This window comes from Somniosus microcephalus, chromosome 1 (assembly GCF_052327205.1).
Source record: "Somniosus microcephalus isolate GS21.2 chromosome 1, FLI_Smic_1.0, whole genome shotgun sequence".
Lineage (NCBI taxonomy): Eukaryota > Metazoa > Chordata > Chondrichthyes > Squaliformes > Somniosidae > Somniosus > Somniosus microcephalus.
Genome location: NC_140987.1, coordinates 460,196,045 through 460,223,159, shown reverse-complemented (window position 1 = coordinate 460,223,159; position 27,115 = coordinate 460,196,045). Strand labels below are relative to the sequence as shown.

The 27,115-nt window shown below is 44.2% G+C and overlaps 1 protein-coding gene across 1 annotated transcript in view; it reads left to right on the top strand.

The window, feature by feature from the left end:
• tm9sf5 (transmembrane 9 superfamily protein member 5) overlaps positions 1-27,115 on the top strand; it is a 153,539-nt gene that overhangs the window by 112,729 nt on the left and 13,695 nt on the right. Inside the window, exons 15-16 of the mRNA XM_086002271.1 lie at positions 282-393; positions 13,580-13,751. Coding sequence (XP_085858397.1) covers positions 282-393; positions 13,580-13,751 — 284 coding nt within the window. The remainder of the gene's footprint in view (positions 1-281; positions 394-13,579; positions 13,752-27,115) is intronic.

The following is a 27,115-nucleotide window of genomic DNA, read 5'->3' as shown; positions in this document are numbered from 1 at the left end:
TAGAATTGGAGGATCAATGTGGGGTGGGTGGCACGGCGAAGAGCATCAGGTTCGCAGCAACATTTCTTGGGAATATAGAAGTACGCAATTTGCTCGAACTGGTTCAGAAGCTTTACCCTCGGAGTTTACTTAATTGTAATTATTGCAGTTGTTTCTGCACCCAAGGCATTGTCTCTGGACGTATTGTAAGAAGTTGCTCGAGCGACAGATTTTTTGCTTGTATTTATCGGGTTTTTGCAGTGTTCGCCTTGCACTAATTAATTTATATCTTCCATTTTCAGGTCTCATCAGATGTATTACATGTTTGGTTTCCTGTTCTTGGTGTTCATCATTCTCCTCATCACTTGCTCAGAAGCTACCATCCTGCTCTGTTACTTCCACCTTTGTGCAGAGGTTTGTATTTCCAACTTCACTGCCTCATGTTCCAATCGGTCCTCGTTAAAGTAATGTAGCAGCAATTCATGTTGAAACGTTACTGCAGCAGAGACATTTTACCGCTCAGTGTGTAACTTGAAGTCTCTTAAATCTGCATGAGCGTCCCATTTCTTTTATTCCGTAGTTCTGCAGGGAAAAAAAGTTCAGCTTCATTCTGTTGGGTTTATTCTAATTAAAATGAGTGATTTTTAATTATGGCTGTTTCATGTTTGTCGTTTGGGTACAGCAGAGTGCAAAATTACGACTAAATCGGGAGGTAATTGAGGACAATATCTGAAGGGCTGACTTCTTTCCCTTGTACCCAATATAAAGTGAGGCTTGCTTTATTAATTTTTTTCTCTTGGAATGTAATGTAATTCAGGCACATTTTTAGATACAGAGCTTATTAAACCATTAGCAAAATGCAGGGTTAAAATAATTTCAACCTATAGACTAGGTGGGCACAACAATGGCAAATGGAATTCAATCCGGAGAAGTGTGAGGTAAGGCATTTGGGGAGGGCTAACAAGGAAAGGGAATATACATTAAATGGTGGGACACTGAGTAGTGTAGAGGAACAAAGGGACCTTGGAGTGCATGTCCACAGATCCCTGAAGGTAGCAGGACAAGTAGATAAGGTGGTTAAGAAGGCAAACGGGATACTTTCCTTTATTAGCTGAGGCATAGAATACAAGAGCAGGGGAGTTATGCTTGAACTGTATAAAACACTGGTGTGGAGATGCCGGAGTTGGACTGGGGTGGACAAATGTAGGAAGTTACACAACACCAGGTTATAGTCCAACAGCTTTATTTGAAATCACAAGCTTTCGGAGCGCTGCTCCTTCACCTGAAGAAGGAGCAGCGCTCCGAAAGCTTGTGATTTGTATAAAACACTAGTTAGGCCGCAGCTAGAGTACTGCGTGCAGTTCTGGTCACCACATTACAGGAAAGATGTGATTGCACGAGAGAGGGTACAGAGGAGATTTACCAGGATGTTGCCTGGGCTGAGGAATTTTAGCTATGAGGAAAGATTGGAGAGGCTGGGGTTTGTTTTCTTTGGAATAGAGGAGGCTGAGGGGAGACCTAATTGAGGTGTATAAAATTATGAGGGGCCTAGATAGAGTGGATAGGAAGGAACTATTTCCCTTAGCAGAGGGGTCGATAACCAGGGTGCATAGATTTAAAGTAATTGGTAGGAGGTTTAGAGGGGATTTGAGGAGAAATTTCTTCACCCAGAGGGTGGTGGGGGTCTGCAACTCACTGCCTGGAAGGGTGCTAGAGGCAGAAACCATTATCACATTTAAAAAGTACTTGGATATGCACTTGAAGTGCCGTAACCTACAGGGCTACGGACCGAGAGCTGGAAAGTAGGATTTGGCTGGATAGCTCTTTGTCGGCTGGCATGGACAAGATGGGCTGAATGGCCTCCTGTGCTGTGAATTTCTATGATTCTGAGTTTCTAATGTAATTTCAATTAGTGAGCACTTGGAAACAAATACATGATCAGTCGAGGTCACCCAGTAGGGATTTATTAAGACCAGTTGTGTATGACTAATTTTGTTTGTTGAAGAATGGATAATGGAATGCAGTAAACATAGTATGTTTGTGTGGATTTTTCAAGTCATTCGATAAGGTATCTCAAGGCTTATTACAAAAATTTGGTATATGGTATTGGAGGAAATGTCGAAGGATGGATAGAAAGTTGGCTGATGGGCAAGAAACAGAATTAAGGCTAATGGGTGCTGCTCAGTTTGGAAGTGGTATACCCCAGGGGTCAGTGCTGGGTCCAGTTTTGTTCTCAAATATATTTGGACTTGGACGTGGGCGCACAATATTGACATTTGTTGGCCGCACAAAAGTAAGCTGTGAGGAGGGTTGTAAAAGACTCCAGGAAGACAGACGGGACAGCAGAGTTGGCAGACAGGTGGCAGATACAGTTTAATGTGGGTAAGTGTGAGGTGATATTTTGGGGGAAAAGAAACACAAGGAATGGAAATATGGGCTCAATGAAAAGGCGCTGTAGGGTATGGATGAACAGAAAGACCTAGGGTCTCAAATAGGCAATTCCCTGAAAGTGCGAGTCGGTGAAGCCATAAAAAGGCCTTTAACATTTTGGGTTTTATATATGGGAACAGAGTACAAGAATAAAGAAACTATGACAAATTTATGCAAAGCGTTGTTTTAGGCCACAGTTGGAGTCCGGGGTGCAGTTTGGTTGCTCCATTATAGAAAGGACATTAAAGCCAGAGAGCTGGACAGTGTAGATTCACCAGAACGGTGCCAGGGATGGGAAACTCTAGTTATGAGGAGAAACCTGAGAGACTGGGACTGTTTCCACTGGAGCAGAGAAGGCTAAGAAGAGATTTAATGGAGGTTTTTAAAATTTATATGGGGTTCTGACAGCACTCTATGTAAATTTCTTGTTTACAGCGTTCACTACGTATAGCGGGCAAATCAGGTTGACACCAACCCGCCTGCTATAAGTGGTGGGGACTTTAAAACCAACCTTTGGAGGTTCAGAAACCTTTTTGCAAGACGGTGGTTGTCTGGGTTGCTACTTCGGACGTGGGCAGTTATCAGGATTGTTTTGTTGGCACAGAGCAGGATTAAAATGGAGCGCACTTAAACAGACTGTTTTATTTGAGAATTTGGAAAGCGTGGGAATTTCTGGTAACTATTGGGTAAGTAGTAGATGTAAAAAGTGAAATTTAGTTTAACATTTTGATTTTAACCTTGAACTTTAAAAACTGTAGTTAACAGATGCTGCCTGCCAGTGGCAGTTAACTGTCCGTCAGTGGTAAGTGTTTGTCTTGAATAGGCGCTAATCACCAGGAGCAGGGCAGCTGAGTCAGCACTTGTAAATTGGGTGAGGCTCCTAGAGTATAAGAGTAAACAGGTCTGCAGAGCACAGACCGGGGATTAAAACGGAGTGTACTTAAACGGTGTGTTTTATTTGGGAATTTGGAAAGAGTGGGAATTGGGAGAAGAGGGGGAAGGAGTTGCTGCTTTTTGCCTTCACTATTTGTAGTGCTTTGTGTTACAGGTAGATATTTAATTTCAGTACCTGTAACTTAATCTAGATCAAGTAAGTAGTCAAGAAACTACACTGTAAACTAAGTTACCTAATTACAAATTTAATTAAATAAAACAAGGTCATATAGGGATGGCGGTGCAGCATGTGGGAGTTTGTGGAGAGCATTGTGATCCTGGACAACCACGTTTGCAGTAAGTGCCTGCATCTTGAACGTCAGCTCAGAGTTTTTGAGCTGGAGTCTAAGGTGCAGATATTGCAGGGCATCAGGGAGGGGGAGAGTTATCTGGACACTTTGATCCAGGAGGCAGTCACACCCCTTGGGTTAGGTAATAGTACAGGTCTGGTTAGCGGTCAGGGACAGGAGGGGTGACTGCAACGCAGGCAGGTAAGGGGACCCCAGGTGCAGTGCTGGAGGAGCCTCTGCCTTTGCCCTTGTCCGACAGGTATGAGGCACTTGTTGCCTGTGTGGATGAGGGAATCGCCTGCAGGATGGACGAGCAAGCTGACCATGGTGCAGGAGGCCAGTCAAGTTGGGCGGGGGCAGAGGGAGAGTGAAAGGCAATGTAGTTGTGGTGGGGGACAGTATAGTCGGGGATAGATGCTGTTCTCTGCAGCCACGACCAAGAGTTACGAAGGTTGTGTTGCCTGCCAGGGTTAAAAGCGACATCTCGTGGCTGGAGGAGAACTTGGAGTAGGAGAGGGAGGATCCACTTGTTGTGGTCCACGTAGGAACCAATGACATAGGTAGAACTAGGAATGAGGTTCTGCTGAGGGAGTTTGAGGAGCTAGGATCCAAATTAAAAAGCAGAACCTCAAAGGTAATAATTTCTGGATTGTTACCTGAGCCACGCGCAAATTGGCACAGGGACAAACCGATTAGAGGTTTAAATGCGTGGGAGAAAGGGGTTTCAGTTCATGGGGCACCAGTACTGGGGAAAGAGGGAGCTGTTCCGCTGGGACGGGCTCCACTTAAACCAGGCTGGGACCAGTGTCCTGGCGAACTGAATAACTAGGGCAGTAGACAGGGCTTTAAACTGATGAAGGGGGTGGTGGGAGGATTCAGGAAAGAGTAAATTTAAAAGCATTGAGAGAAATGTCAAGGTTCTAGAGCAGTAGAGTTTGGGGTAAAAATAAGTAGAGTGGGTCAGGAAGGGACAGAGAGAGTAACAAAGGTAATAAGGCATCAGTGACTAAGGTGACATCACGGAAAAATAGAAATATGTCAAAGCTAAAGGCACTATATCTGAATGCGCGAAGCATTCGCAACAAAATAGATGAATTAATAGCGGAGATAGAAATGAATAGGTTTAATCTAATGGCCATTACGGAGACATGGTTGCAATGTGGCCAAGGTTGGGAACTAAATATTTTAGGATACTTAACTTTTAGAAGAGATAGGCAAAATGGAAAAGGAGGAGGGGTAGCCCTGATAAAGGATAGGATAAAGACAGCAGAGAGAAAGAATCTAAGCTCCAAAAATCAAGAAATAGAATCAGTTTGGGTGGAGCTAAGAAACAGCAAGGGGCAGAAAACATTAGGAGTTTAGGCCCCCAAATAGTCGTTGTAATGTAGGGCAGAGTATAAATCAGGAATTAGAGGCGCATGTAACAAGGGTAATACAGTAATCATGGGGGACTTTAATCTACATGTTCACTGGGCAAACCACATTTGCAGTAATAGGACAGATTCATGGAATGTATACAAGATAGTTTTCTAGATCAGTATGTTGAGGAACCAACTAGGGAACAGGCTATTTTAGATCTAGTATTGTGCAATGAGGAAGGGTTAATTAATAACCTTGTACAGGAGACTTTGGTTTATCCGGAGGTTGTATGTCCGGAAACCTCGATCTACCGGCAGAAATCGGGAGCCGTTTTGTTAGGTTTTTTTTTCTTCTCGTGGCTTTGTTTTCAACAGTCGGGCTCTGGAAAGTCACTCTGAATCTGTTGCTAAGCTACAGAGACGCTTCCAAGGTACGGGCCGACTGTTTGAAGCAGTTGCTAAGCAACAGTGTTTGTTGTCAGATACGGAGATGAAAACCTCCGTATGCTTCAACATTAACTTTGTATGTCCGGCAGTTTTGATAGATCGGCAACAGCTCGGTGCCGGATATAACAAAGTTTCCTGTAGTAAAGGGGCCTTTAGGGACGTGTGACCATAATATGATAGAATTTTATATTGAATTTGAAAGTGATTTAGTTAAATCCAAACTACATTAAAAGATATGACGGAAGAGAAGCAATGGCTAGCATTTAAAGAATTAATACATAATTTACAACATAATTTGCATTCCTTTAAGGCACAAAAACCCCACAGGAAAAGTGGTCCAACCGTGGCTAACGAGAAGTTAGATAGTATTGGGCCAGAAATTCCAGGCCAGAAGCGTGAGTGTGGTCGGCTTACTCACGCTTCTGGCCGTTGGAAATGCCGGCGTTCAGCATGAACAGCGCATGCGGGGAACGCCGGCATTTCCAGACCTCGAGCGCGTGCGACTGCACAGGCAGCGCTTGCGCAGTGAACTTCGTGGATTTCATTCATGAAATCCGTGAGGTTAAGTCCTTAGAAGTTACACTGAAAAAAAGCAAGTGTAAAGTGGTTCATTGGCTGCGGAGGAAGATATATTTTATCGTGGAGCTTTTGAAATGCAATATTTTTGTTTGGGAAAGGGAGGGAAGTTATTTTAAGAAATTTTAAGTAAGTTTTAAAGTTAAAATTTTTTTTTTTTTTTTAAAGGCTTTTCAGAACGGTAGGTAGAAGGAGCAATTGTGGCTGTGTGAATGGAATGTGAGAATGAGTTATGTATGTATGTCCACATATATTCCTTTACGTATATGTATGTATGTTTTATATTCCTTTACTATGAATGTATGTTTTTAATTATGATTTTCCAATAAGTTACTTTCTCTGAAAGTCATAATTAAATAATACATTCATACACATAAGTAAAGGAATATATACATAACACGCAAAGGAATATATACAGACATACATACTTTCAGAAGCTCCACGATAAGAAATATCTTCCTCCGCAGCCTCTGTAGCAACTGTACCCATGCTTTTTTCATGTGTAAGTTGTAATGACTGGACCTCACTGAAAGCATTAATGAAAGCGGCGAATTATACTGCGCACGCGCTGCCTGTGCAGTCGCATGCGTTCTGCCTCTGAACCCCTTCGTTCAGAGGACAGGAAATGCCGGTTTTCCCCACATGCACTGTGCATGCTGAAAACCGGCATTTCATCCGGCCAGATGCGTAAGTACCCCGACCGTACTAGCGCATTTGGAAGGGAATTATTGGGCCAACATTTTACATGTCAATAAAATAAAAAATTTAACACTTGCACGACTTGCCCCCTCGCATCTGCGACTGAGGGTCCAAGGAGGTGCATTGCGCAAGAGGTCATCATCGCACGTATCCTCACATTGTTCCCTTTGGGGAACTGTATGAAGTGGTGGAAGGATTTATGGCCGTGATTAACGCTCATTCCGTGACCGTAACCATCTTTGAACCAGCCATTAGGGTGGTTAGTCCTATGGCGGGAGGGTTTTACGGGCTCCCACAACCCATCTGGGGGGGGGGGCCACCAACACCCACGGACGCAAGTATCCCGCTGGATGTCCACCCAGAATTTAAAGTTGGAGCTCCGACTCCACTTGCCGGGACTGTCTGGAGTGGGGTTCAAAACCCTACTCCTTCTGGCCCAGCGGCGGGGATGCTTACTGCTACGCAAAAGGCCCACTCCGCACAAAAGGTGACACCCATACGTTTCCTGCGCCTTTTCCCTCCCCGTGACTGGAGCCCTATGCTGCCATTTCACGTAGCTAATCGGATTGGGCGTTTGTCATAGCGGTAGGATCCCCGCCGCTGGGCCAGATCAGGGTAGGGTTTCGAACCCCGCTCCAGACAGTCCCGGCAAGTGGAGTCGGAGCTCCGGCTCTAAATTCTGGGTTGACATCCAGTGGGATATTTGCGTCCGTGGGTGTGGGTGGCCCCCCCTCCTTGTATAGCTTGTGGGAGCCCGTAAAACCCTCCCGCCATAGGACTAACCGCCCTAATGGCGGGTTCAAAGATGGTTACGGTCACGGAATGAGCGTTAATCACGGCCATAAATCCTTCCACCACTTCATACAGTTCCCCAAAGGGAACAGTGTGAAGACACGTATGACGACGACATTGCTAAATAAATAAATGGAATTTAAAAAATTCTTTTAGGGCTTTTAAAAGTCTTTAAATTGCTTTAATTCTCTTTAAAACTACTTCAGATTACTCAAAATAATGTAAACATTTAAAAAAGTTTATAAAAGTTACCAAAATCTTCAAAAAACTTCCAAAAACCTATTTAAACTGCTGCTTTGCATGTAAAAAAGCAAAGCAGCTTGACAGAAACATTGGGGGCGTGTCCAGTGAAACTGAGACCTCAAGGGGCGTGTCTCACTTACACTGCACGCTCCTGGGTCCGCGCTGGCTGCACTCCTGGGCGGCGTGACGTCATACGCTGCCCGGGAATGTGCTTTCAATTTCTCCAAGTTCAGGCGTCCCAGAAGCTGATCGGCAGGAGCGCGGGGTAAGTGCAAATACGGGGCTTGCACGCGCTGCAAGCCCCGTTCTGGAATTTCTGGCCCATTAGCTCAAAGGAAGAGGCTTATAATGTTACCAAAAAGAGTAGTAAGCCTGAGGATTGGGAGGATTTTAGAATTCAGCAAAGGAGGACCAAGAAATTGATAAAGAAAGGGAAAATAGAATATAAGAGTAAACTAGTGAGAGACATAAAAACAGAGAAATTAAACAAAGCACAAAATTTGCGATCGGAGGTTTCCTATGGGTGGATGCCTCCAACCTTTAAAAAATCTACGCATTTACCTGGTGGCCCAGGAGGTATGGAGGCTTGCGATTCTGGGCCTCTCTGGGTACACCTGAAATTTAAAAAATTTAAAAATTATATTTAAAATAAATTAAAATGTTATTTAAATATTTTAAACATTTAATTTTTTGAAAATATGTTTTAACGGGGCTAAAAATAAACTTATTGGCCAGGGTTTTTAATGTATAAATGAGTGATAAAATTTTATTTTTCTATTTTTTAAAACTCTTATGCTGGTAAAAGCAGACGTAAGAATTTCACCGGGCGGAAGTTGCAAATAGCGCAACTCTTCCCCCCACAGAGGCCCATCTCCCGGGGGTGCGGGAGTTCTGTCAAGAGGATTCTTGACATCGCAAGTTCCAGGTTTTAGCGCATGCTCTTCGCATGCCTAAACCCCGGAACTTGCACGGCCCTTATGGGCGCGTACGCACCCGTAAGGGTCGCAAAATACGGCCCTTTGTGTCTGTCTTCACTGAAGAAGACGCAAAACATTTCCTGGAAATATTGGAGTACCAAGGGTCTAGCGAGAATGAGGAACTGAAAGAAATGATTATTAATTTTTTTTAAAAGTACTGGAGAAGTTAATGGAACTGAAAGCCGATAAATCTCCTGGACCTGATGGCCTACATCTTAGGGTTTTGAAAGAGGTGGCTATAGAGATAGTGGATGCATTGGTTGTCATTTTCCAAAATTCCATCGATTCTAGAACGGTTCCCGCAAATTAGAAGGTAGCAAATGTAACCCCACTAAGAAAGGAGGGAGAGCGAAAATGGGGAACTACAGACCAGTTAACCTGACATCAGTAGTAGGGAAAATGCTAGAATCTATTATTAAGGACGTGGTAACAGGGCACTTAGAAAATAATAATAGGATTGGGCAGAGTCAACACAGATTTTTGAGTCGAGACAGATTTATGAAAGGGAATTCGTGTTTGACAAATCTTAGAAATCTTGATGTTGTAACTAGCAGAATGGATAAGGGGGAACCAGTGGATGTGGTGTATTTGGATTTTCAGAAGGCTTTCGATAAGGTGCAGCAGGCGGTTAAGAAGGCAAATGGTATGTTGGCCTTCGTAGCGAGAGGGTTTGAGTACAGGAACAAGGATGTCTTGCTGCAGTTGTACAGGGCCTTGGTGAGACCACACCTTGAGTATTGTGTGCAGTTTTGGTCGCCTTATCTGAGGAAGGATGTTCTTGCCATGGAAGGAGTGGTGAACCTGTGGAATTCTTTGCCACACAGGGCAGTTGAGGCCAATTCATTAAATATGTTCAAGAAGCACTGATCATTGCGGTGCCCAACTAGTTACAGCCTGCCAACCCAAAAATGAGCGGTATATTCTTACTCTCTGTTTTCTGTCCGTTAACCAATCCTCAATTCATGCAAGTATATTACCCCCAAACCCATGAGCCCTAATTTTGTTTAATAACCTCTTGTGTGGCACATAGAAACATAGCCAACCTTGAGATTTGGGAAGGGGGGCCTCGCAATTCATAGAAACATAGAAGATAGGAGCAGGAGTAGGCCATTCGGCCCCTCGAGCCTGCTCCGCCATTCAATGAGATCATGGCTGATCATCCAAATTCAGTACCCTGTCCCTGCCTTCTCCCCATATCCCTTGATCCCTTTAGCCTCAAGAAATATATCCAACTCCTTCTTGAATATATTGAATGAATTGCCCTCAACTGCCCTGTGTGGCAGAGAATTCCACAAGACATCCTTGCTCCTGTACTCAAATTCTCTCACTATGAAGGCCAACATACCATTTGCCTTCTTAACCGCCTGCTGCACCTACATGCTTACCTTCAGCGACTGGTGCACAAGGACACCCAGGTCTCGTTGCACTTCCCCTTTTCCCAATCTATTGCCGTTCAGATAATCTGTCTTCCTGTTTTTGCCACCGAAGTGGATAACCTCACATTTATCCACATTATACTGCATGTGCCATGCATCTGCCCAATCACCCAACCTGTCCAAATCATACTGGAGTTTCTCTGCATCCTCCTCACAGCACACGCCCACCCAGCTTTGTGTCGTCTGCAAACTTGGAGATATTACATCTAGTTCCCTGCGGTACCCCACTAGTCACTCCCTGCCACTCGGAAAAAGACCCGTTTATTCCAACTCTTTGCTTCCTGTCTGCCAATCAGTTCTCTATCCAAGACAGTACCTTACCCCCAATCCCATGTGCTTTAACTTTACATGCTTATCTCTTATGCGGGACCTTATCGAAACCCTTCTGAAAGTCCAAATACACCACATCCACTGGTTCTCCCTTATCTATTCTACCAGTTACATCCTCAAAAAATTCCAGTAGATTAGTCAAGCACGATTTACCTTTTGTAAATCCATGTTGACTTTGTCCGATCCGGTCACTGTTTTCCAAGTGCTGTGCTATTACATCTTTTATAATGGACTCTAGCATTTTCCCCACTACCGATGTCAGGCTTACCGGTCTATAATTCCCTGTTTTCTCTCTACCACCCTTTTTAAATAATGGGGTAACATTATCTACCCTCCAATCCATGGGAACTGTTCTAGATTCCATCGAATGTTGGAAGATGACCAGCATTGCATTTACTATTTCTAGAGCCAGTTCCTTAAGTACCCTAGGATGTAGATTATCAGGCCCTGGGGATTTATCGGCCTTCAATCCCGTCAATTTCCCTAACACCATTTCCCTACAAATACTGATTTCATTCAATTCCTCCCTCTCATTAGACCCTATGTTCCCCGACATCTCTGGGAGGTTATTTGTGTCCTCCTTTGTGAAGACAGAACCAAAATATGTATTTAATTGGTCTGCCATTTCTTTGTTCCGCATTATAAATTCCCCTGATTCTGACTGCAAGGGACCTACGCTTGACTTCACCAATCTTTTTCTCTTCAGACATCTATAGAAGCTTTTACAGTCAGTTTTTATGTTCCCTGCAAGCTTACTCTCATATTCTATTAATCCCTTTGTCCTCCTTTGCTGAATCCTAAACTGCTGCCAATCCTCAGGTTTGCTGCTTTTTCTGGCCAAATTATATGTCCTCTCCTTGGATCTTATGCTGTCCCTAATTTCCCTGGTCAGCCACGGTTGAGTCACCTTTTCTGTTTTATTTTTATGCCAAACAGGGATGAACAAATTCTGTAGTTCATAGAGATTGAGTAGACTTGGCCTGAGGTGATCTCATTGAAACAGACAAAATTCTTACAGGGCTTGACAGGGTAGATGCAGGGAGGATGTTTCCCCTGGCTGGGGAGTCTAGAACCAGGGGGTCACAGTCGCAGAATAAGGGGTCGGCCATTTAGGACTGAGATGAGGAGCAATTTCTTCACTTGATGGTGAATCTTTGGAATTCTCTATCCCAGGGGGCTGTGGAGGCTGTCGTTGAGTATATTTAAGACAGAGATTGCTAGATTTTTGAATATTAAGGAAATCAAGGGATATGGGCATAGTGCAGGAAAGTGGAGATGAGGTAGAAAATTAGCCATGATCTTATTGAATGGCGGAGCAGGCTCGAAGAGCCAAATGGCCGACTCCTGCTCCTATTTTTTATGTTCTTATATTACCGAAAACACACTGCAGCTTCCGAGGTGGTGCAGCCCAGTGCAATACTCGAAGTGGGACTGGCTGGGGAGGTCTGAGTGGAGACAGCTGGCTGGACCCATCCAGGGCAGTCTAGGTGTCGGCCTGGGCAAGAGGCAAGTCCAGGAGTGGGGCCCAAGCCTGGGCAGGCCTGGGTAACGGGCAAGTTTGGGGAGGTCAAGGAGTGGGGCCCAAGGCTGGGCAAGAGGGAATACTGAGGAGTGGGCCCTGGGCAAGGGGCTAACTTGGGTTGGGCTGGGAGAGAGGAAAGCAGCCTGCAGAGAGCAGGAAGGTAGGTTATGGAGTAGAAGCATGGCGATTCTTCCATAGTAGCTGCATGGCCAACCAGATGACTCCAACAGGACACTCGCTCATTTTGGGGGGGGAAAAGTGTATATGCCGGTAAACTTAAATACTTCTCACCCTAGTCTCTTTCCTCTCTTCAATTTTTATTTGAATTTTGACTTTGTTTCCAATAAACCAGTTCAATATATTCTATGCCATTTTAAACATAACGTCCCGCCTCTCTCCTTTAAGACGCTCCTTGAAACCTACCTCTTTGACCAAGCTTTTGACCTCTGCCCTAATACCACCTTCTGTGGCTCGGTGTCAGATTTTGTTTGATAATGTTCCTGTGAAGCGCCTTGGGATGTTTTACTGTTAACGGTGCTGTATCAGTGCAGGTTGAGCATCTAGCTCTCCTGTTTCCCTTACCCCCTGGGTCCCTCCACCCGTTTTAGAGCTCGAAACAAGCAAACTATTTTGTCATTGGACAAGAATTGACTGCAGAGTTCGGCTTTTCTGTTATTTGAGTTTGAAGGCAGTAAAGATTGACCCTGGTTGCGTCTTGGGTCAGTTGTTCACACGACTTTCAAGGGTCAAGTGGTGGAGTTGTGATGTGATACCGGATTGCACCCAGACCAGATAACATGGCAGTGGTATCTGAGGGATTCACAGTCATTTTAATAGATGATTTGCAGTTTTTTGAAAGGTAATTATCAAATTAATTATTGCTCTGAACTTGTATCCTGGGTTGTAGTTAACTTCCTGCTGTGTTTCCACTGAAAGTCCTGTTGATTTACCGCCGTCATTTCAAGGCTGTGATATTTTTGGCCAGACTGAAAATGGGCCTGGCTCCCTGCTCCTGATTGCCATCTGGTGACTGCTGCTGGTGGTGCAGGTGTGCTGTCTGGGCGAGCACAGGATTGGCTCGGCTGTGGTATCCTTGGCGATAGTCCGCCGCGGCTCCCGGTCACTTGGGTCCAAATGCTGGAGAGGCCCCAGTGCCCCGGCAAGGAATCTATGCATTCTAGAGGGAAGCGAAGAAAGCAATCACTTTATTATGGTGTACGCCCTGTCATTTACATTTTGTTGAAGTTAGCTGTTTAATGGCCATCTGCTGAACACCCTCCCACTCCTGTGATCTGCTGAACACCCTCCCACTCCTGTGATCTGTTGCCTTCATTTAAATTTTGTAAACCAGTCCTGAATTTGATAAAATGACTGCAGCTTTACATTTAAATAATACAATATCTCTCAAACTTTGCCCATTAAGATATTGACTCTTTAATCTTATTTTGAAGACTCTGCACAAATTAAACGCAATGTATTTTAGTGTCTCAATACATTGTGCAGCGTCCAGTTCTCTTTGAACAAGTCCTATTTAACAAAGGTTTTCTGCTCTGTTATTGCTTTGTAGGATTACCACTGGTGGTGGAGGTCCTTCCTGACCAGCGGTTTTACAGCTGTATATTTCTTCGTGTACGCTGTTCATTACTTCTTCTCCAAGCTTCAGATTTCCGGGGCCGCAAGCACGATATTATACTTTGGATACACGCTCATCATGGTCTTGATCTTTTTCCTCTTTACAGGTAAGGTGGAAATTTATTGCGTGTGAAATATTTATCTGCCTGCTTCCTGTTCTCTGCTTTCGTCCCAGATGAAATCCATTTTCACTTGTGCGTTGTTTTGTGAAAACAAAGCGGACTCGGCAGTAAATGTCATCCTGTAGGATTCACGTGTCATTTATTTATGGAGGCCGTGCAGAAATGTTGTCAACATTCTGGAGAGTAATTTTGCTTTGGGTAACTAATAGTGTTTTTAAAAAAAAAATCATTATTAGGATGTGGGCGTCACTGGCAAGGCCAGCATTTATTGCCCATCCCGAGTTGCCCGGAGAAGGTGGCGGTGAGCCGCCGCTTTGAACCGCTAGGCGTGGGTTTCTTAGAAACTGAGGGTCTCGCTGGGCCACTTCAGAGGGCAGTTAAGAATCACCCACATTGGCGTGGAACTGGAGTCACCTACAGGCCCAGACCGGGGAAGGACGGCGGGTTTCCTCCCCTAAGGGACATCAGTGAACCCGTTGGGTTTCTACGACAATCCGGCAGCTTCATGGTCACTTTTATTGAGATCACATATTTATTTCCAGAATTTTAAATACTGAATTCTAATTCTCAAGCTGCCATGGTGGAATTTGAATTTGTGTTCTCTGGATTAATAATCCAGATTCTCGTCCAGTAGCATAACCACTACGCTACCGTACTGCTGGCAGTATAAACCACAGCTGTTTTCTGGTTCTGTTGGCGGTTATGTATGAGAGTGTTTAATCCTTCCTAAAATAAAAATGCCTGATTTCATGCGGTTTAGACTGGCAGCCCCATGAGCAAATAACTTGTCCTGCAGCTGCCCTTCTTGACTTGATGCATGTAAACGGCAGAGTTTCAAATTCAGTTTTTTCCAATGTGGGTGCGAGCCAAGATAGAGAGAGACTCCAAGAGCAATGGAAGCCAGGTAAGTAAACCGCTTCAAACTTCAAAATATAAAATAGAAGTTGGGTAAAAGTCGAAGCACAAATTGGGAACCAATAGAAACATAGAAGATTGGAGCAGGAGTAGGCCACTCGGCCCCTCGAGCCTGCTCCGCCATTTAATGAGATCATGGCTGATCATCCAAATTCAGTACCCGGTCCCTGCTTTCTCCCCATATCCCTTGATCCCTTTAGCCTTAAGAAATATATCCAACTCCTTCTTGAATATATTTAATGAATTGGCCTCAACTGCCTTCTGTGGTAGAGAATTCCACAGGTTCACCACTCTCTGGGTGAAGAAATTCCTCCTCATCTCGGTCCTAAATGGCTTACCCCTTATCCTTAGACTGTGACCCCTGGTTCTGGACTCCCCGGCCATCGGGAACATCCTTCCTGCATCTAGTCTGTCTAGTCCTGTTAGAATTTTATAAGTTTCAATGAGATCCCCTCTCATTCTTCTAAACTTCAGCGTGTATAAAATATGGGATGAGCAAAGATTGTGTTTAAAATGCTGAGTAGCTTTGTTAGCGTATTATCCGTATTTGTCTCGTGCCCCATGTAAAATACTGAACTGACTGGAGTTGGGTTGCGAGCGATCACGTTAATGAGGAAACCACGTTGCAGCAACGCAAGATGTGCAGCGTGTGTGTTGGGCAGAAATCCCCCCCCAACCCCACCCACCATGCTGATGAGTCCCCGGATTCAAGATCCGGAGAAATCCACCAAGATTTTGTTTGCCTGATGCACACACTTTGGCAACAAGACCCAGCATAGATTATATTTCAGAAGAAATGGTGAATAGAGATGGCACGGCGGGTTGTGTCGCCTTTGCGCATCACTGACTTCATAAAAAACTGGCACAAAGCAAAAAGTAAAGCTTTTTACTGAATTGTCTTTAATGTGTGTTTTTTTAAATCCAGTTACTTCAGTAGGCATCAGTATTTTTAACGTGGCTCTCATTAATCTGGAGTTCCAGTGATGAGCTTGTTAGTTTAAACAATGTATGATGCAGCCCTCTTGCTGGCAGAAACTAATCTTTCTAAATCAGTATTTAGTGCTGTTCAGTATTTAGTGCTGTTCTGTACTGCGTGAGTGATTCTGTTTGTCAGAATGGGGTTTCAGTCTATTATATTATTTGCACTTGGAGAATTGCTGCATCACCCAACACTGAAGAAATTGAGAGCTTCCAGAAGCATGTGGCAACTGGGCTCAGAGCCCTTGTACGTGCCTTATTATCGGCGGCTCGTGCTTTGAATCCCTACTTGCTCATACAGTGAAATGGAAGTGTGTGGTTGAAGCAAAGTAAAGGTTTTAACATGGATCTTTCACTCTTTTTTGCAAGGAAAGTTTTGCAACTGTGTATTAAGGTTGTGTTATTTCATGGATAGGGAGAAAATAGCTTCAGCTCAGTTCATTGAATTTATTAGAGCTAAATTTAAGGAAAGCGCAGACAAGCACTGGAACATGTATGCAGCAGCTGTACGCAACCTTCAGCAGGCTAGGAAATAGACGATAGAAACTGGGGCCAGCACTAGTTTTTGTTAGACCATTCTTACTGTGTACAATATCTGTTCTTAGAAAAACACGTAGCTGGAAGCATTCTAAGCCCAGCTCTTCAGGTCCATTAGATGCCATAGATACTCCGACTCCTCGCACAGCCAAGTATTTTCTGTTGCTTGGGAGCTTTCTGTGCAACTGCAAATTATTGGCTCTTTGTGCAAACGCTATGTTATAAAGTGTTAACAGAGTCTGGCGCTCGTGTGATGTCTGAAACATGATGGACACCTGCCCCAGCAAGATACGTGCCCTGTCCCTCCCGCCTCCGTTCGTTCGTTGTCACGTGGAGGCTGTTGGTACCACCCACGTGTTACTTTCTCTTCCTGTTAGTTACACGTGAATTTGAGGGGGAAAGGTTTTAAGATGAGTTGATGCTTCTGAGTGTTGCGGTTACAGTTTTTGTCTCCCAAAGAAATGATGTATAACACACACTGCTAAATACAGTTTTTATTTACCTCGAAGGAGTTTACTGGGGATGCTTGCTCAGCTGTTGGTTTATTTAAAGATAGGTTGCAGCCATTTTCTGAGATGAGATTGTTCCCTGGCGTGAATGCAGTAACTGGATTTGTTTGAGTATTTGTTGTTTCAGCAGCAGAACTGCCAGAATATGGAAATAAAATGAGGAGTTTACTCTGTTTATAAATCAAAAATATGCTGAGATTCCCATATCTAGGATGTTACTTTGGTGCATCACTCAGTGTGATGTGGTCCATTGGCCTGCTTGTAGTCAGTTGCAGCACCCAATTATATTCTAACTTTTTGGAAGCTGTTTTCAGTTTGGTTACGTGCTTATGCTAGCTGGAGGTCCCACTTGTTACCCTGCAGTCACCAGGGAGAGAGCTCACACCGCCCACCTTAGACCACTCAACATCCACAGGACATACGAGGAGTGGCATTAGCAATCAGTAAGTGCAGTAGATTGCAAAACCCGGAAGTAGCAGCCTTGCCTCTGAGTCAGAAGGTTGTGGGTTCAAGTCCCACTCCAGGGACTTGAGTTGACACTCCAGTGCGGTACTGAGGGCGTGCTGCATTGTTGGAGGTGCTGTCTTTCGGATGTTAAACCGAGGCTCCCGTCTGCGCTCTCAGCTGGATGTAAAAGATCCCATGGTACTATTTCGATGAAGTGTGATGTTCTGGGGCCTCCACCAACATTACTTTTTTTAACAAAAATTATCTGGTCATTATCACATTGCTGTTTGGGATCTTGCTGTGAGCAGATTGGCTGCCGCGTTTCCTACATTACAATAGTGACTACACTTCAAAACTACAGCATTGGCTGGAAACATAGAAACATAGAAAAATAGGAGCAGGAGTCGGCCCTTCGAGCCTGCTCCACCATTCAATATGATCATGGCTGATCCTCGATCTCAATACCACATTCCCGCTCTCTCCCCATACCCCTTGATACCTTTTGTGTCTAGAAATCTATCGATCTCCTCCTTCATTATATTCAGTTACTTGGCCTCCACAGCCTTCTGTGGTGGAGAATTCCACAGGTTCACCACCCTCTGAGTGAAGAAATTTCTCCTCATCTCAGTCCTAAATGTCCTACCCTGTATCTTGAGACTGTGACCCCTCGTTCTAGACCCCCCAGCCAGGGGAAACATCCTCCCTGCATCCAGTCTGTCTAGTCCTGTCAGAATTTTATACATTTCAATGAGATCCCCTCTCATTCTTCTAAACTCTAGTGAATACAGGCCTAGTCGACCCAATCTCTCCTCACACGACAGTCCTGCCATCCCAGGAATCAGTCTGGTGAACCTTCGCTGCACTCCCTCTGTGGCAAGTGTATTTCTTGGGTAAGGAGACCAAGACTGCACACCTGTGAAGGGCTTTGGGACGTCCCGAGGTCATGAAAGGTGCTACAGAAATGCAAGTTCTTTCTTTCAGACCGAAGGCAAGTAGGCAGTCGGCTCCACCTGGATCCTAAAGTTCAGCTCCTGTACCTGTTCCTGCAAATCAGTTGATTTTAATGATTGCGTTAAAAAGTTGATTATTTTTTAGCAGGATCAAGAGAGCAATATAGGCAAAAAAAGTTACTATTGACGACAATAATAATACATGTTTGTATGATATTTCAAAGGAGACGTGGGCCTGGAATTTGCGGTGGGTAATGATGGGGATTTTAACAGCGTTCTCTGTTATTACCCCTTTTAAACTGATTGCAACTTCAGGGTTTAATTCATGCGTATGTAAACGCTGAAATCCTGAAGTTGCGGTCAGTCATTCACTGCTCCAACACTGGCTGCACTGTTCTCCACTCACTGGCTCAGTATCCTGCAATTCCCTTCCTAATACCATTGTGGGAACAGTTCAAGGAAAAGGCTCACCCAGCAATGTTCCTGCTAAGTGAGGCGCGTGGCCGCGCAGTGATCTGAAAGGTCCCGCGCAGGCCGCTCACCGGCTATTGCATCGTGAATACCGCGCGTGTGCAGAAATTTCAAGGGACCGCGCAGAACAGAGCACTGCGTACAGGGAACATTGCCACCCAGTGCCTTCACAACAAGTAAAATGGGCAATAAACGCTGCCTTGCCAGCATTACCCGCCCCCTGAGAACTCTACTTGGCTTTGCACGTGAAGTGCCGTCACCTACAAGGCTACGGACTAAGAGCTGGAAAGTGGGATTTGGCTGTTTGGCTATTTTTTGGCCAGCACAGACACGATGGGCCGAATGGCCTCCTTCTGTGCCGTCAATTTCAGTGATTCTAAACAAACGAGGGAAGAGGGAAAGGCAGCTCGATGCTTGGGTGTGATCTTCCATCATACTTGAATCTAAACATTGGTTTTCGTTGATATTGACTAACCCTTAGCACAGAAGTTATTTAACTTTAATGAACTGTTCTTATTCGTAAATGAACATGCCCGCAATCCAGGTAATCCCCCACCTGCCTTTGGGCTGCCATAGGCCCAGTGATGGGGGTCAGGTGCAGTGGTGAGCCAGTCTTGCCCTGTGACTGTGAAACGCAGTGCCAGATGGGATTGCTGTAACTCTGTGTTTTAAGTTTCAAGTTACCAATTAGCATGCTGTCCCTGGGGCTATATTCCCAAGAAAGCAAACTGGACTCTGTAAACAAGAACCACAACTTGCATTTATACAGCGCCTTTAACGTAGAAAAATATTGCACAGCAAGGAAAAATGGATGCTGAGCCCAGGGAGGGAAGAGTTGATGGTATGAACCACAAGGTGGGTGGAGAGGCAGAGCGGTTCAGGGAGGGTGTTGTATCGAAGCTCCTACTGCAGGAAACTCTCGATTTCCCAGCACCTAAATAACCGTAAATCTCTGTTAACCGGCAAAATTCAGGAGTAGGTTCAGGTAAGTTTTACTTCATATTATTGGCCGATCCTGGATCTGTGGCTGTGTAACCGGGGTTCCTGCACTTGTTGCTAAGCAACAGGGGCGCTTGGATCTTGTGGCCAGGTTCCTGCACCTGTTGCTAAGCAACAGGGAAGCCTTGGTCTGTTGCTGTGTACCGGGCTCTCGTACCTTTTACTATACCTCTCTGTAATCCGGACTTTTTGATAAACCGGCATCACGCCGGTCCCGTCGGTGCTGGATAAAAAAGAGTTTCCTGTACTTCTATTTTCCTCTTTACAATATCTCTCGTGATTCCAAGGTGAAGTTATTTCCAAAATGCACCAAATAGTGTCAAAAATCAAAATTCCCGGCGAGTCAGCCAGAAGATAAATCTCACGCCTTCAGTGTTTATATTCCCGCAGCACTCCGATTCAGTCGCTTTTCAATTCACCAATGCTGCAAATTGTGCATTTCGGTACTTTAGTATTTCACCCCCATTGATTGGGGAATGTCACTCAAAGGGTTGACGGTGGATAGGCAATGGCAAACATTTAAAGATCACATGGATGAACTACAGAATTTGTTCATCCCAGTTTGGCATAAAAATAAAATAAAAAAGGTGACTCAACCGTGGCTAACAAGGGAAATTAGAGCTAGCATAAGATCCAAGGAGAGGACATATAAATTGGTCAGAAAAAGCAGTAAACCTGAGGATTGGGAGCAGTTTAGGATTCAACAAAGGCGGACAAAGGGATTAATTAAGAGGGGGAAAATAGAATATGAGAGTAAGCTTGTAGGGAACATAAAAACCGACTGTAGATATGTGAAGAGAAAAAGATTGGTGAAGTCAAGCGTAGGTCCCTTGCAGTCAGAATCAGGGGAATTTATAATGTGGAACAAAGAAATGGCAGACCAATTAAATACATACTTTGGTTCTGTGTTCACAAAGGAGGACACAAATAACCTCCCAGAGATGTCGGGGAACATAGGGTCGAATGAAAGGGAGGAACTGATAGAAATCAGTATTTGTAGGGAAATGGTGTTAGGGAAATTGACGGGATTGAAGGCCGATAAATCCCCAGGGCCTGATAATCTACATCCTAGGGTACTTAAGGAAGTGGCCCTAGAAATAGCGGATGCATTGCTGGTCATCTTCCAAAATTCAATAGACTCTGGAACAGTACCCATGGATTGGCGGGTAGCTAATGTTACCCCACTGTTCAAAAAGGGTGGCAGAGAGAAAACGGGGAATTACAGACCGGTAAGCCTGACATCGGTAGTGGGGAAAATGCTAGAGTCCATTATATAAGATGTAATAGCAGAGCACTTGGAAAACAGTGACCGGATCGGACAAAGTCAACATGGATTTACAAAAGGTAAATCGTGCTTGACTAATCTACTGGAATTTTTTGAGGATGTAACTGGTAAAATAGATAAGGGAGAACCAGTGGATGTGGTGTAGTTGGACTTTCAGAAGGCTTTCGATAAGGTCCCGCATAAGAGATTAGCGTGTAAAGTTAAGGCACATGGGATTGGGGGTAAGGTACTGACCTGGATAGAGAACTGGTTGGCAGACAGGAAGCAAAGAGTTGGAATAAACAGCTCTTTTTCCGAGTGGCAGGCAGTGACTAGTGGGGTACCGCAGGGATCGGTCCTTGGACCCCAGCTATTCACAATATATATTAATGATCTGGACAAGGGAACTAGATGTAATATCTCCAAGTTTGCAGACGACACAAAGCTGGGTGGGCATGTGTGCTGTGAGGAGGATGCCGAAAAACTCCAGTATGATTTGGGCAGATGCAATATAACGTGGATAAATGCGAGGTTATCCACTTTGGTGTCAAAAACAGGAAGGCAGATTATTATCTGAATGGCAATAGATTGGGAGAAGGGGAAGTGCAAAGAGACCTGGGTGTCCTTGTGCGCCAGTCGCTGAAGGTAAGCATGCAGGTGCAGCAGGCGTTTAAGAAGGCAAATGGTATGTTGGCCTTCGTAGCGAAGAGGGTTTGAGTACAGGAACAAGGATGTCTTGCTGCAGTTGTACAGGGCCTTGGTGAGACCACACCTTGAGTATTGTGTGCAGTTTTGGTCGCCTTATCTGAAGAAGGATGTTTTTGCCATGGAGGGAGTGCAGCGAAGATTCACCAGGCTGATACCTGGGATGGCAGGAATGACGTATGAGGAGAGATTGGGTCGATTGGGCTTGTACTCGCTGGAGTTTAGAAGAATGAGAGGGGATCTCATTGAAACTTATAAAATTCTAACAGGACTAGACAGACTAGATGCAGGAAGGATGTTCCCGATGGCGGGGGAGTCCAGAACCAGGGGTCACAGTCTAAGGATAAGGGGTAAGCCATTTAGGACAGAGATGAGGAGGAATTTCTTCACCCAGAGAGTGGTGAACCTGTGGAATTCTCTACCACAGAAGGCAGTAGAGGCCAATTCATTAAATATATTAAAGAAGGAGTTGGATATATTTCTTAAGGCTAAAGGAATCAAGGGATATGGGGAGAAGGCAGGGACAGGGTACTGAGTTTGGATGATCAGCCATGATCTCATTGAATGGCGGAGCAGGCTCGAGGGGTCGAATGGCCGACTCCTGCTCCTATTTTCTATGTTTCTATGTTTTCCCCTGCAACACAAGCGAATGTGGGATAATATATTGCCTGCCGCTTAAATTACAAGCATTCTCTGCCCTGCTGTCTGGCTGCTTGTCTTCACATTGTAAAACCTGTATTCAAGGCTACTGTGGGGCTGAGGCAGCCTCTTTGAAGCTGGTGCTCAGATTCTGCTAGTTTTTTTTTAGCTTAGCATGAACGCACACAAGTAGTGTTGGATGTAAAACAGCAGCTCGCGATTCAAAACTGGGCATGTGGAAGTAAGTCAGTCCAACTATTAAAAATAAAATCACATGATTACATTCAGCTTAACATTTGATTGTGTAAGGCTAATTCTGGTTGTTGTTTAGAGACATCTGATTAAGAAATACAAAAGGAAGGTACTGGTTCTGAAACCCGGCATTCTGTTACCATGGCCACTATAATTTGAGTTCTGACACTGAAACTGCTTCATCTGTGCTTCGGTACCTGATGACTGACTTAATGAAGCACAGTTAAGTTCAGGCACATATATATTACAAAAATAAATCAATAACGCTTATTTTTACAAAAATGAATTTTACAGTCATTGCATTTATACTAGCCATACATATTTCATTTTTATTTCTGAAGTGGGCAGCTGTTTCTGTACTTGGCATATGGACTTATAATTATGAATGCTCTTGGGCCATTCCAATGAGGCGCGTTGAGAGAATGATCATTTTTCTGCCTATTTTTAACATAGTATGCAACGTCACGAGTAGGATTATGCTCACTGCTCCATGCAGAACGAATAATCTGTTACTAGGAGCAGAAACGAAGGTCAGTTTCTGTAATTGCAAAATTTCATAGTGTTTTCAATTTAAAGTTGACAAATTGGGAGGGAAAAATTTAAGCTTCTCAATTAAACCGTTCTAATGCAACAAAATGGAAAGTGAATTAACGGTGACAACTTGGGCAGTTTCTCAGCAACAGTTAGTATAATTGTGTTCGCTGTATTCCTATTTGTCAGAGCTGCCCTGTGAGTATACAGGGATATTTGTAACATGTCCCTTTGCTGGTTGCTCCTTACTCGTCACGTTTTTCATTAGCCTTCTCTCGCTCTGATTTCCTGTCGCACAGCTATGTGAAACTGAAACTAAGCAGACTATTTTATGACCTTTTTAACTAGCCTCCTAATCTTGTCTGGACACAGAGCTGTGTGTTCTTTGAAAGGCTGATTCCTGGAGGTGATTGCGAGGCGGGTGCGAACTGCGCTCGGGAATTGGACTTGCAGCTGGGTTATGGTTTTGGAACTGGAAAGCTTGTTGGTCTGAAAGCGGGACTGATTCTTGAAGGGCTCCTTTCCCCACCTCCTTATGATCTTTTTGTGTTGGAGCCAGACTTTGTTTACTTGTGTTACAGTTTGCAGCTAAATTTAATGAAAAAAAATACAATTGCAATATTCAAAGCCAATAAAATGGAGGCACCACAGGCTGGCTGTAAGAGTAACTGGGGGAAGGATTGAAACACTCGTTAAATTGAAGCTACAGGAAGACCAAGCAGACAAACTTCATATACGCACGAATACAAACGCTCTTGTTTTTCAGCTGAATATTAATTATTGCAGTTCTGTGTACTTTTTTTCTTGCTCCTGTTGGCTTTTTTTTCCCTTCAATTCTCTCTGCCAGCCATTTCCTCAACCGCCAGGCTGGAAGTCAAGTGAAGTAGCAAAGCCTCGAGGCAAACGAAGGAGAGTTTGGGGAGGGTGGAGGCTGTAGCAGTATCTGTGGAGATATCACTTCACCCAGGCTTGAGAGTGTCTCTGAGGGTTGAGAACAACACTCTTCCAAAATTCTATCGCCTCTGGAACAGTTCCCATGGATTGGAGGGTAGCTAATGTTACCCCACTATTCAAAAAAGGTGATAGAGAGAAAACAGGGAATTATAGTAAGCCTGACATCGGTAGTGGGGAAAATGCTGGAGTCCATTATAAAAGATGTAATAGCAGAGCACTTGGGAAGCAGTAACAGGATCGGACAAAGTCAACATGGATTTACAAAAGGTAAATCATGCTTGACTAATCTACTGGAATTTTTTGAGGATGTAACTGGTAAAATAGATAAGGGAAAACCAGTGGATGTGGTGTATTTGGACTTTCAGAAGGCTTTCGATAAGGTCCCGCATAAGAGATTAGCTGGGTGGGCATGTGTGCTGTGAGGAGGATGCCGAGAAACTCAAGTATGATTTGGACAGGTTGGGTGATTGGGCAAAAGCATGGCAGATGCAGTATAATGTGGATAAATGTGAGGTTATCCACTTTGGTGGTAAAAACAGGAAGGCAGATTATCTGAACGTCAATAGATTGGGAGAAGGGGAAGTGCAATGAGACCTGGGTGTTCTTGTGCACCAGTCACTGAAGGTAAGCACGCAGGTGCAGCAGGCAGTTAAGAAGGCAAATGGTATGTTGGCCTTCGTAGCGAGAGGATTCGAGTACAGGAGCAAGGATGTCTTGCTGCAGCTGTACAGGGCCTTGGTGAGACCACACCTTGAGTATTGTGTGCAGTTTTGGTCGCCTTATCTGAGGAAGGATGTTCTTGCCATGCAGAGAGTGCAGCCAAGATTCACCAGGCTGATACCTGGGATGGCAGGAATTGATGTATGAGGAGAGATTGGGTCGATTGGCTTATACTCGCTGGAGTTTAGAAGAATGAGAGGGGATCTCATTGAAACTTATAAAATTCTAACAGGACTAGACAGACTAGATGCAGGAAGGATGTTCCCGATGGCGGGGGAGTCCAGAACCAGGGGTCACAGTCTAAGGATAAGGGGTAAGCCATTTAGGACAGAGATGAGGAGGAATTTCTTCACCCAGAGAGTGGTGAACCTGTGGAATTCTCTACCACAGAAGGCAGTTGAGGCCAATTCATTAAATATATACAAGAAGGAGTTGGATATATTTCTTAAGGCTAAAGGGATCAAGGGATATGGGGAGAAGGCAGGGACAGGAGACTGAATTTGGATGATCAGCCATGATCTTATTGAATGGCGGAGCAGGCTCGAGGGGCCAAATGGCCTACTCCTGCTCCTATCTTCTATGTTTCTAACTTAAAAGGGATCAATTGGAGTGTTTTCACTATGGTTTCAGACACCACTGCTAGTTTGGCAGAATGGGCTGGCACTATCCTTTCTCCTTCGGCATCTGGGTTCAAAACCAGCCAGACTGATGTGATAAAGTGTGCTTCAATGCTAGCTATTTCCTACATTACAACAGTGACTACATTTCAGAAGTGTTTCATTGGCTGGAAAGAGCTTTGGGACGTCCTGAGACTGTGAAAGGCGCTATAGAAATGCAAGTCTCTCTCCTATTCGGGTTTGTTGTAAAATACATTTTTGGATCGACCCAGCCCAGATCTTGGTGAATATGGAGTTCACAACATATTACTGCCCGTAATTAGGCACAACTACAGACTGGCACGACAGAAGCCAGGAGGGTCTCTGCTGAGGGTAACTGGGGATGTCGTACTTGTGCAGTAGTGGATGTTTTCTGAGTATGGGATTAAAGCACATTGCTGAAGCTTTGCTTTGCATTGAAGTCTTGCTGTACCTGACCTGGGCATGCTCGACACCAGGTACCAAGAGTGAAAAAGTATTCCATTCCTCACACTCGCACTTTGATAATTGGAAAAACGCACCAAAAAAATAAAGTTGCCACGAATTCCTTAAATAAAAACTAGCTTCAAAATTGGATGATGGGTAGAGGAACGAGGTTTTTAGAAAATAAAACACGCAGCATTATTTAATCCTTTTAATGCAGTAATTTGAAATGTTGATTAGCGATTAGATGTCAGCAGGTTGAGGGAAATTGCTGTGTCCCTGGGCAGACCATGTTTCAGCTAATCTAAAATTCACATCACTCGAACAAAGCCACCTAAATATTAAAAAGCCTTACCACCGCAACATTAACCTTAAACTACTAAATCAAATATCTCAAACTTATTGCAAAATAAAAGTACTGTAAATCCATTAACTCTGCTTGCCTTCTTTACTTTCCCTATGCTGTGTGCCTTTCCTCTCAATCGCTCTTTGTATCTTTGCTCAATTCTGTCTATTTTAATTTTACTTATTAAATTTTGTTGCTGTTACAGCATATTAGGGTTGACATGTCTTTAAAAATAATGAAAGATAAGTTTGAAGTAAACAAGCTGTGTACCTTGGACAGAGAGCACAGGACTGGAGGGCACAAGCACATCATTCACAAGCCTCAAGCAAGCTTACAGATTAGAAATGCTTTTTCTTCCACAGGATAGTGAACTCAATTTCCATAGAGTTTGATTGGGTGTTACAAAGAGATCGATGGCATTGCTTGACTTCTTTTCAGCACAGGTAGATGAAGTGTTCCTGAAACACGGAATCAACAGTTGGAAGGCAGGGATGTCCATGAGAGAATAATCTTGCGTGGACGATGCATGGAGTGAGCTTGATGGGCCGAAAGTCCTTTTCTCACTCTGAATTGTTTAATATAGTAAGTTTAACCTTTCTTCTGCCTCAGTGCTTCATCGCGAGCCATAGAATATAACATCAAGGAATTATTCCTGCAGTTATATACATACTGGTCAGATCTCATTTTGGTGCCCCTTTTTATAGGGAGGGTAAACTGGCCTTGGAGATAGCCCAGTGATAGTAAGAACATAAGAAATAGGAGCAGGAGTAGGCCATTCGGCCCTTCGAGCCTGCTCCGCCATTCAATGAGATCATGGCTGATCTTCTGCCTCAACTCCATTCACCGGCCCTGTCACCATATCCCTTGATGCCCTTACTGGTCAGAAATCTATCGACTTCTGTTTGAAATATACCCAATGACTGAGCCTCCACAGCCCTCTGGGGTAGAGAATTCCAAAGATTCACCACCCTCTGTATGAAGAAATTTCTTCTTATCTCAGTCCTGAATGGCCTTCCATTTATCCTGAGGCTGTGACCCCTGGTTCTAGACTCA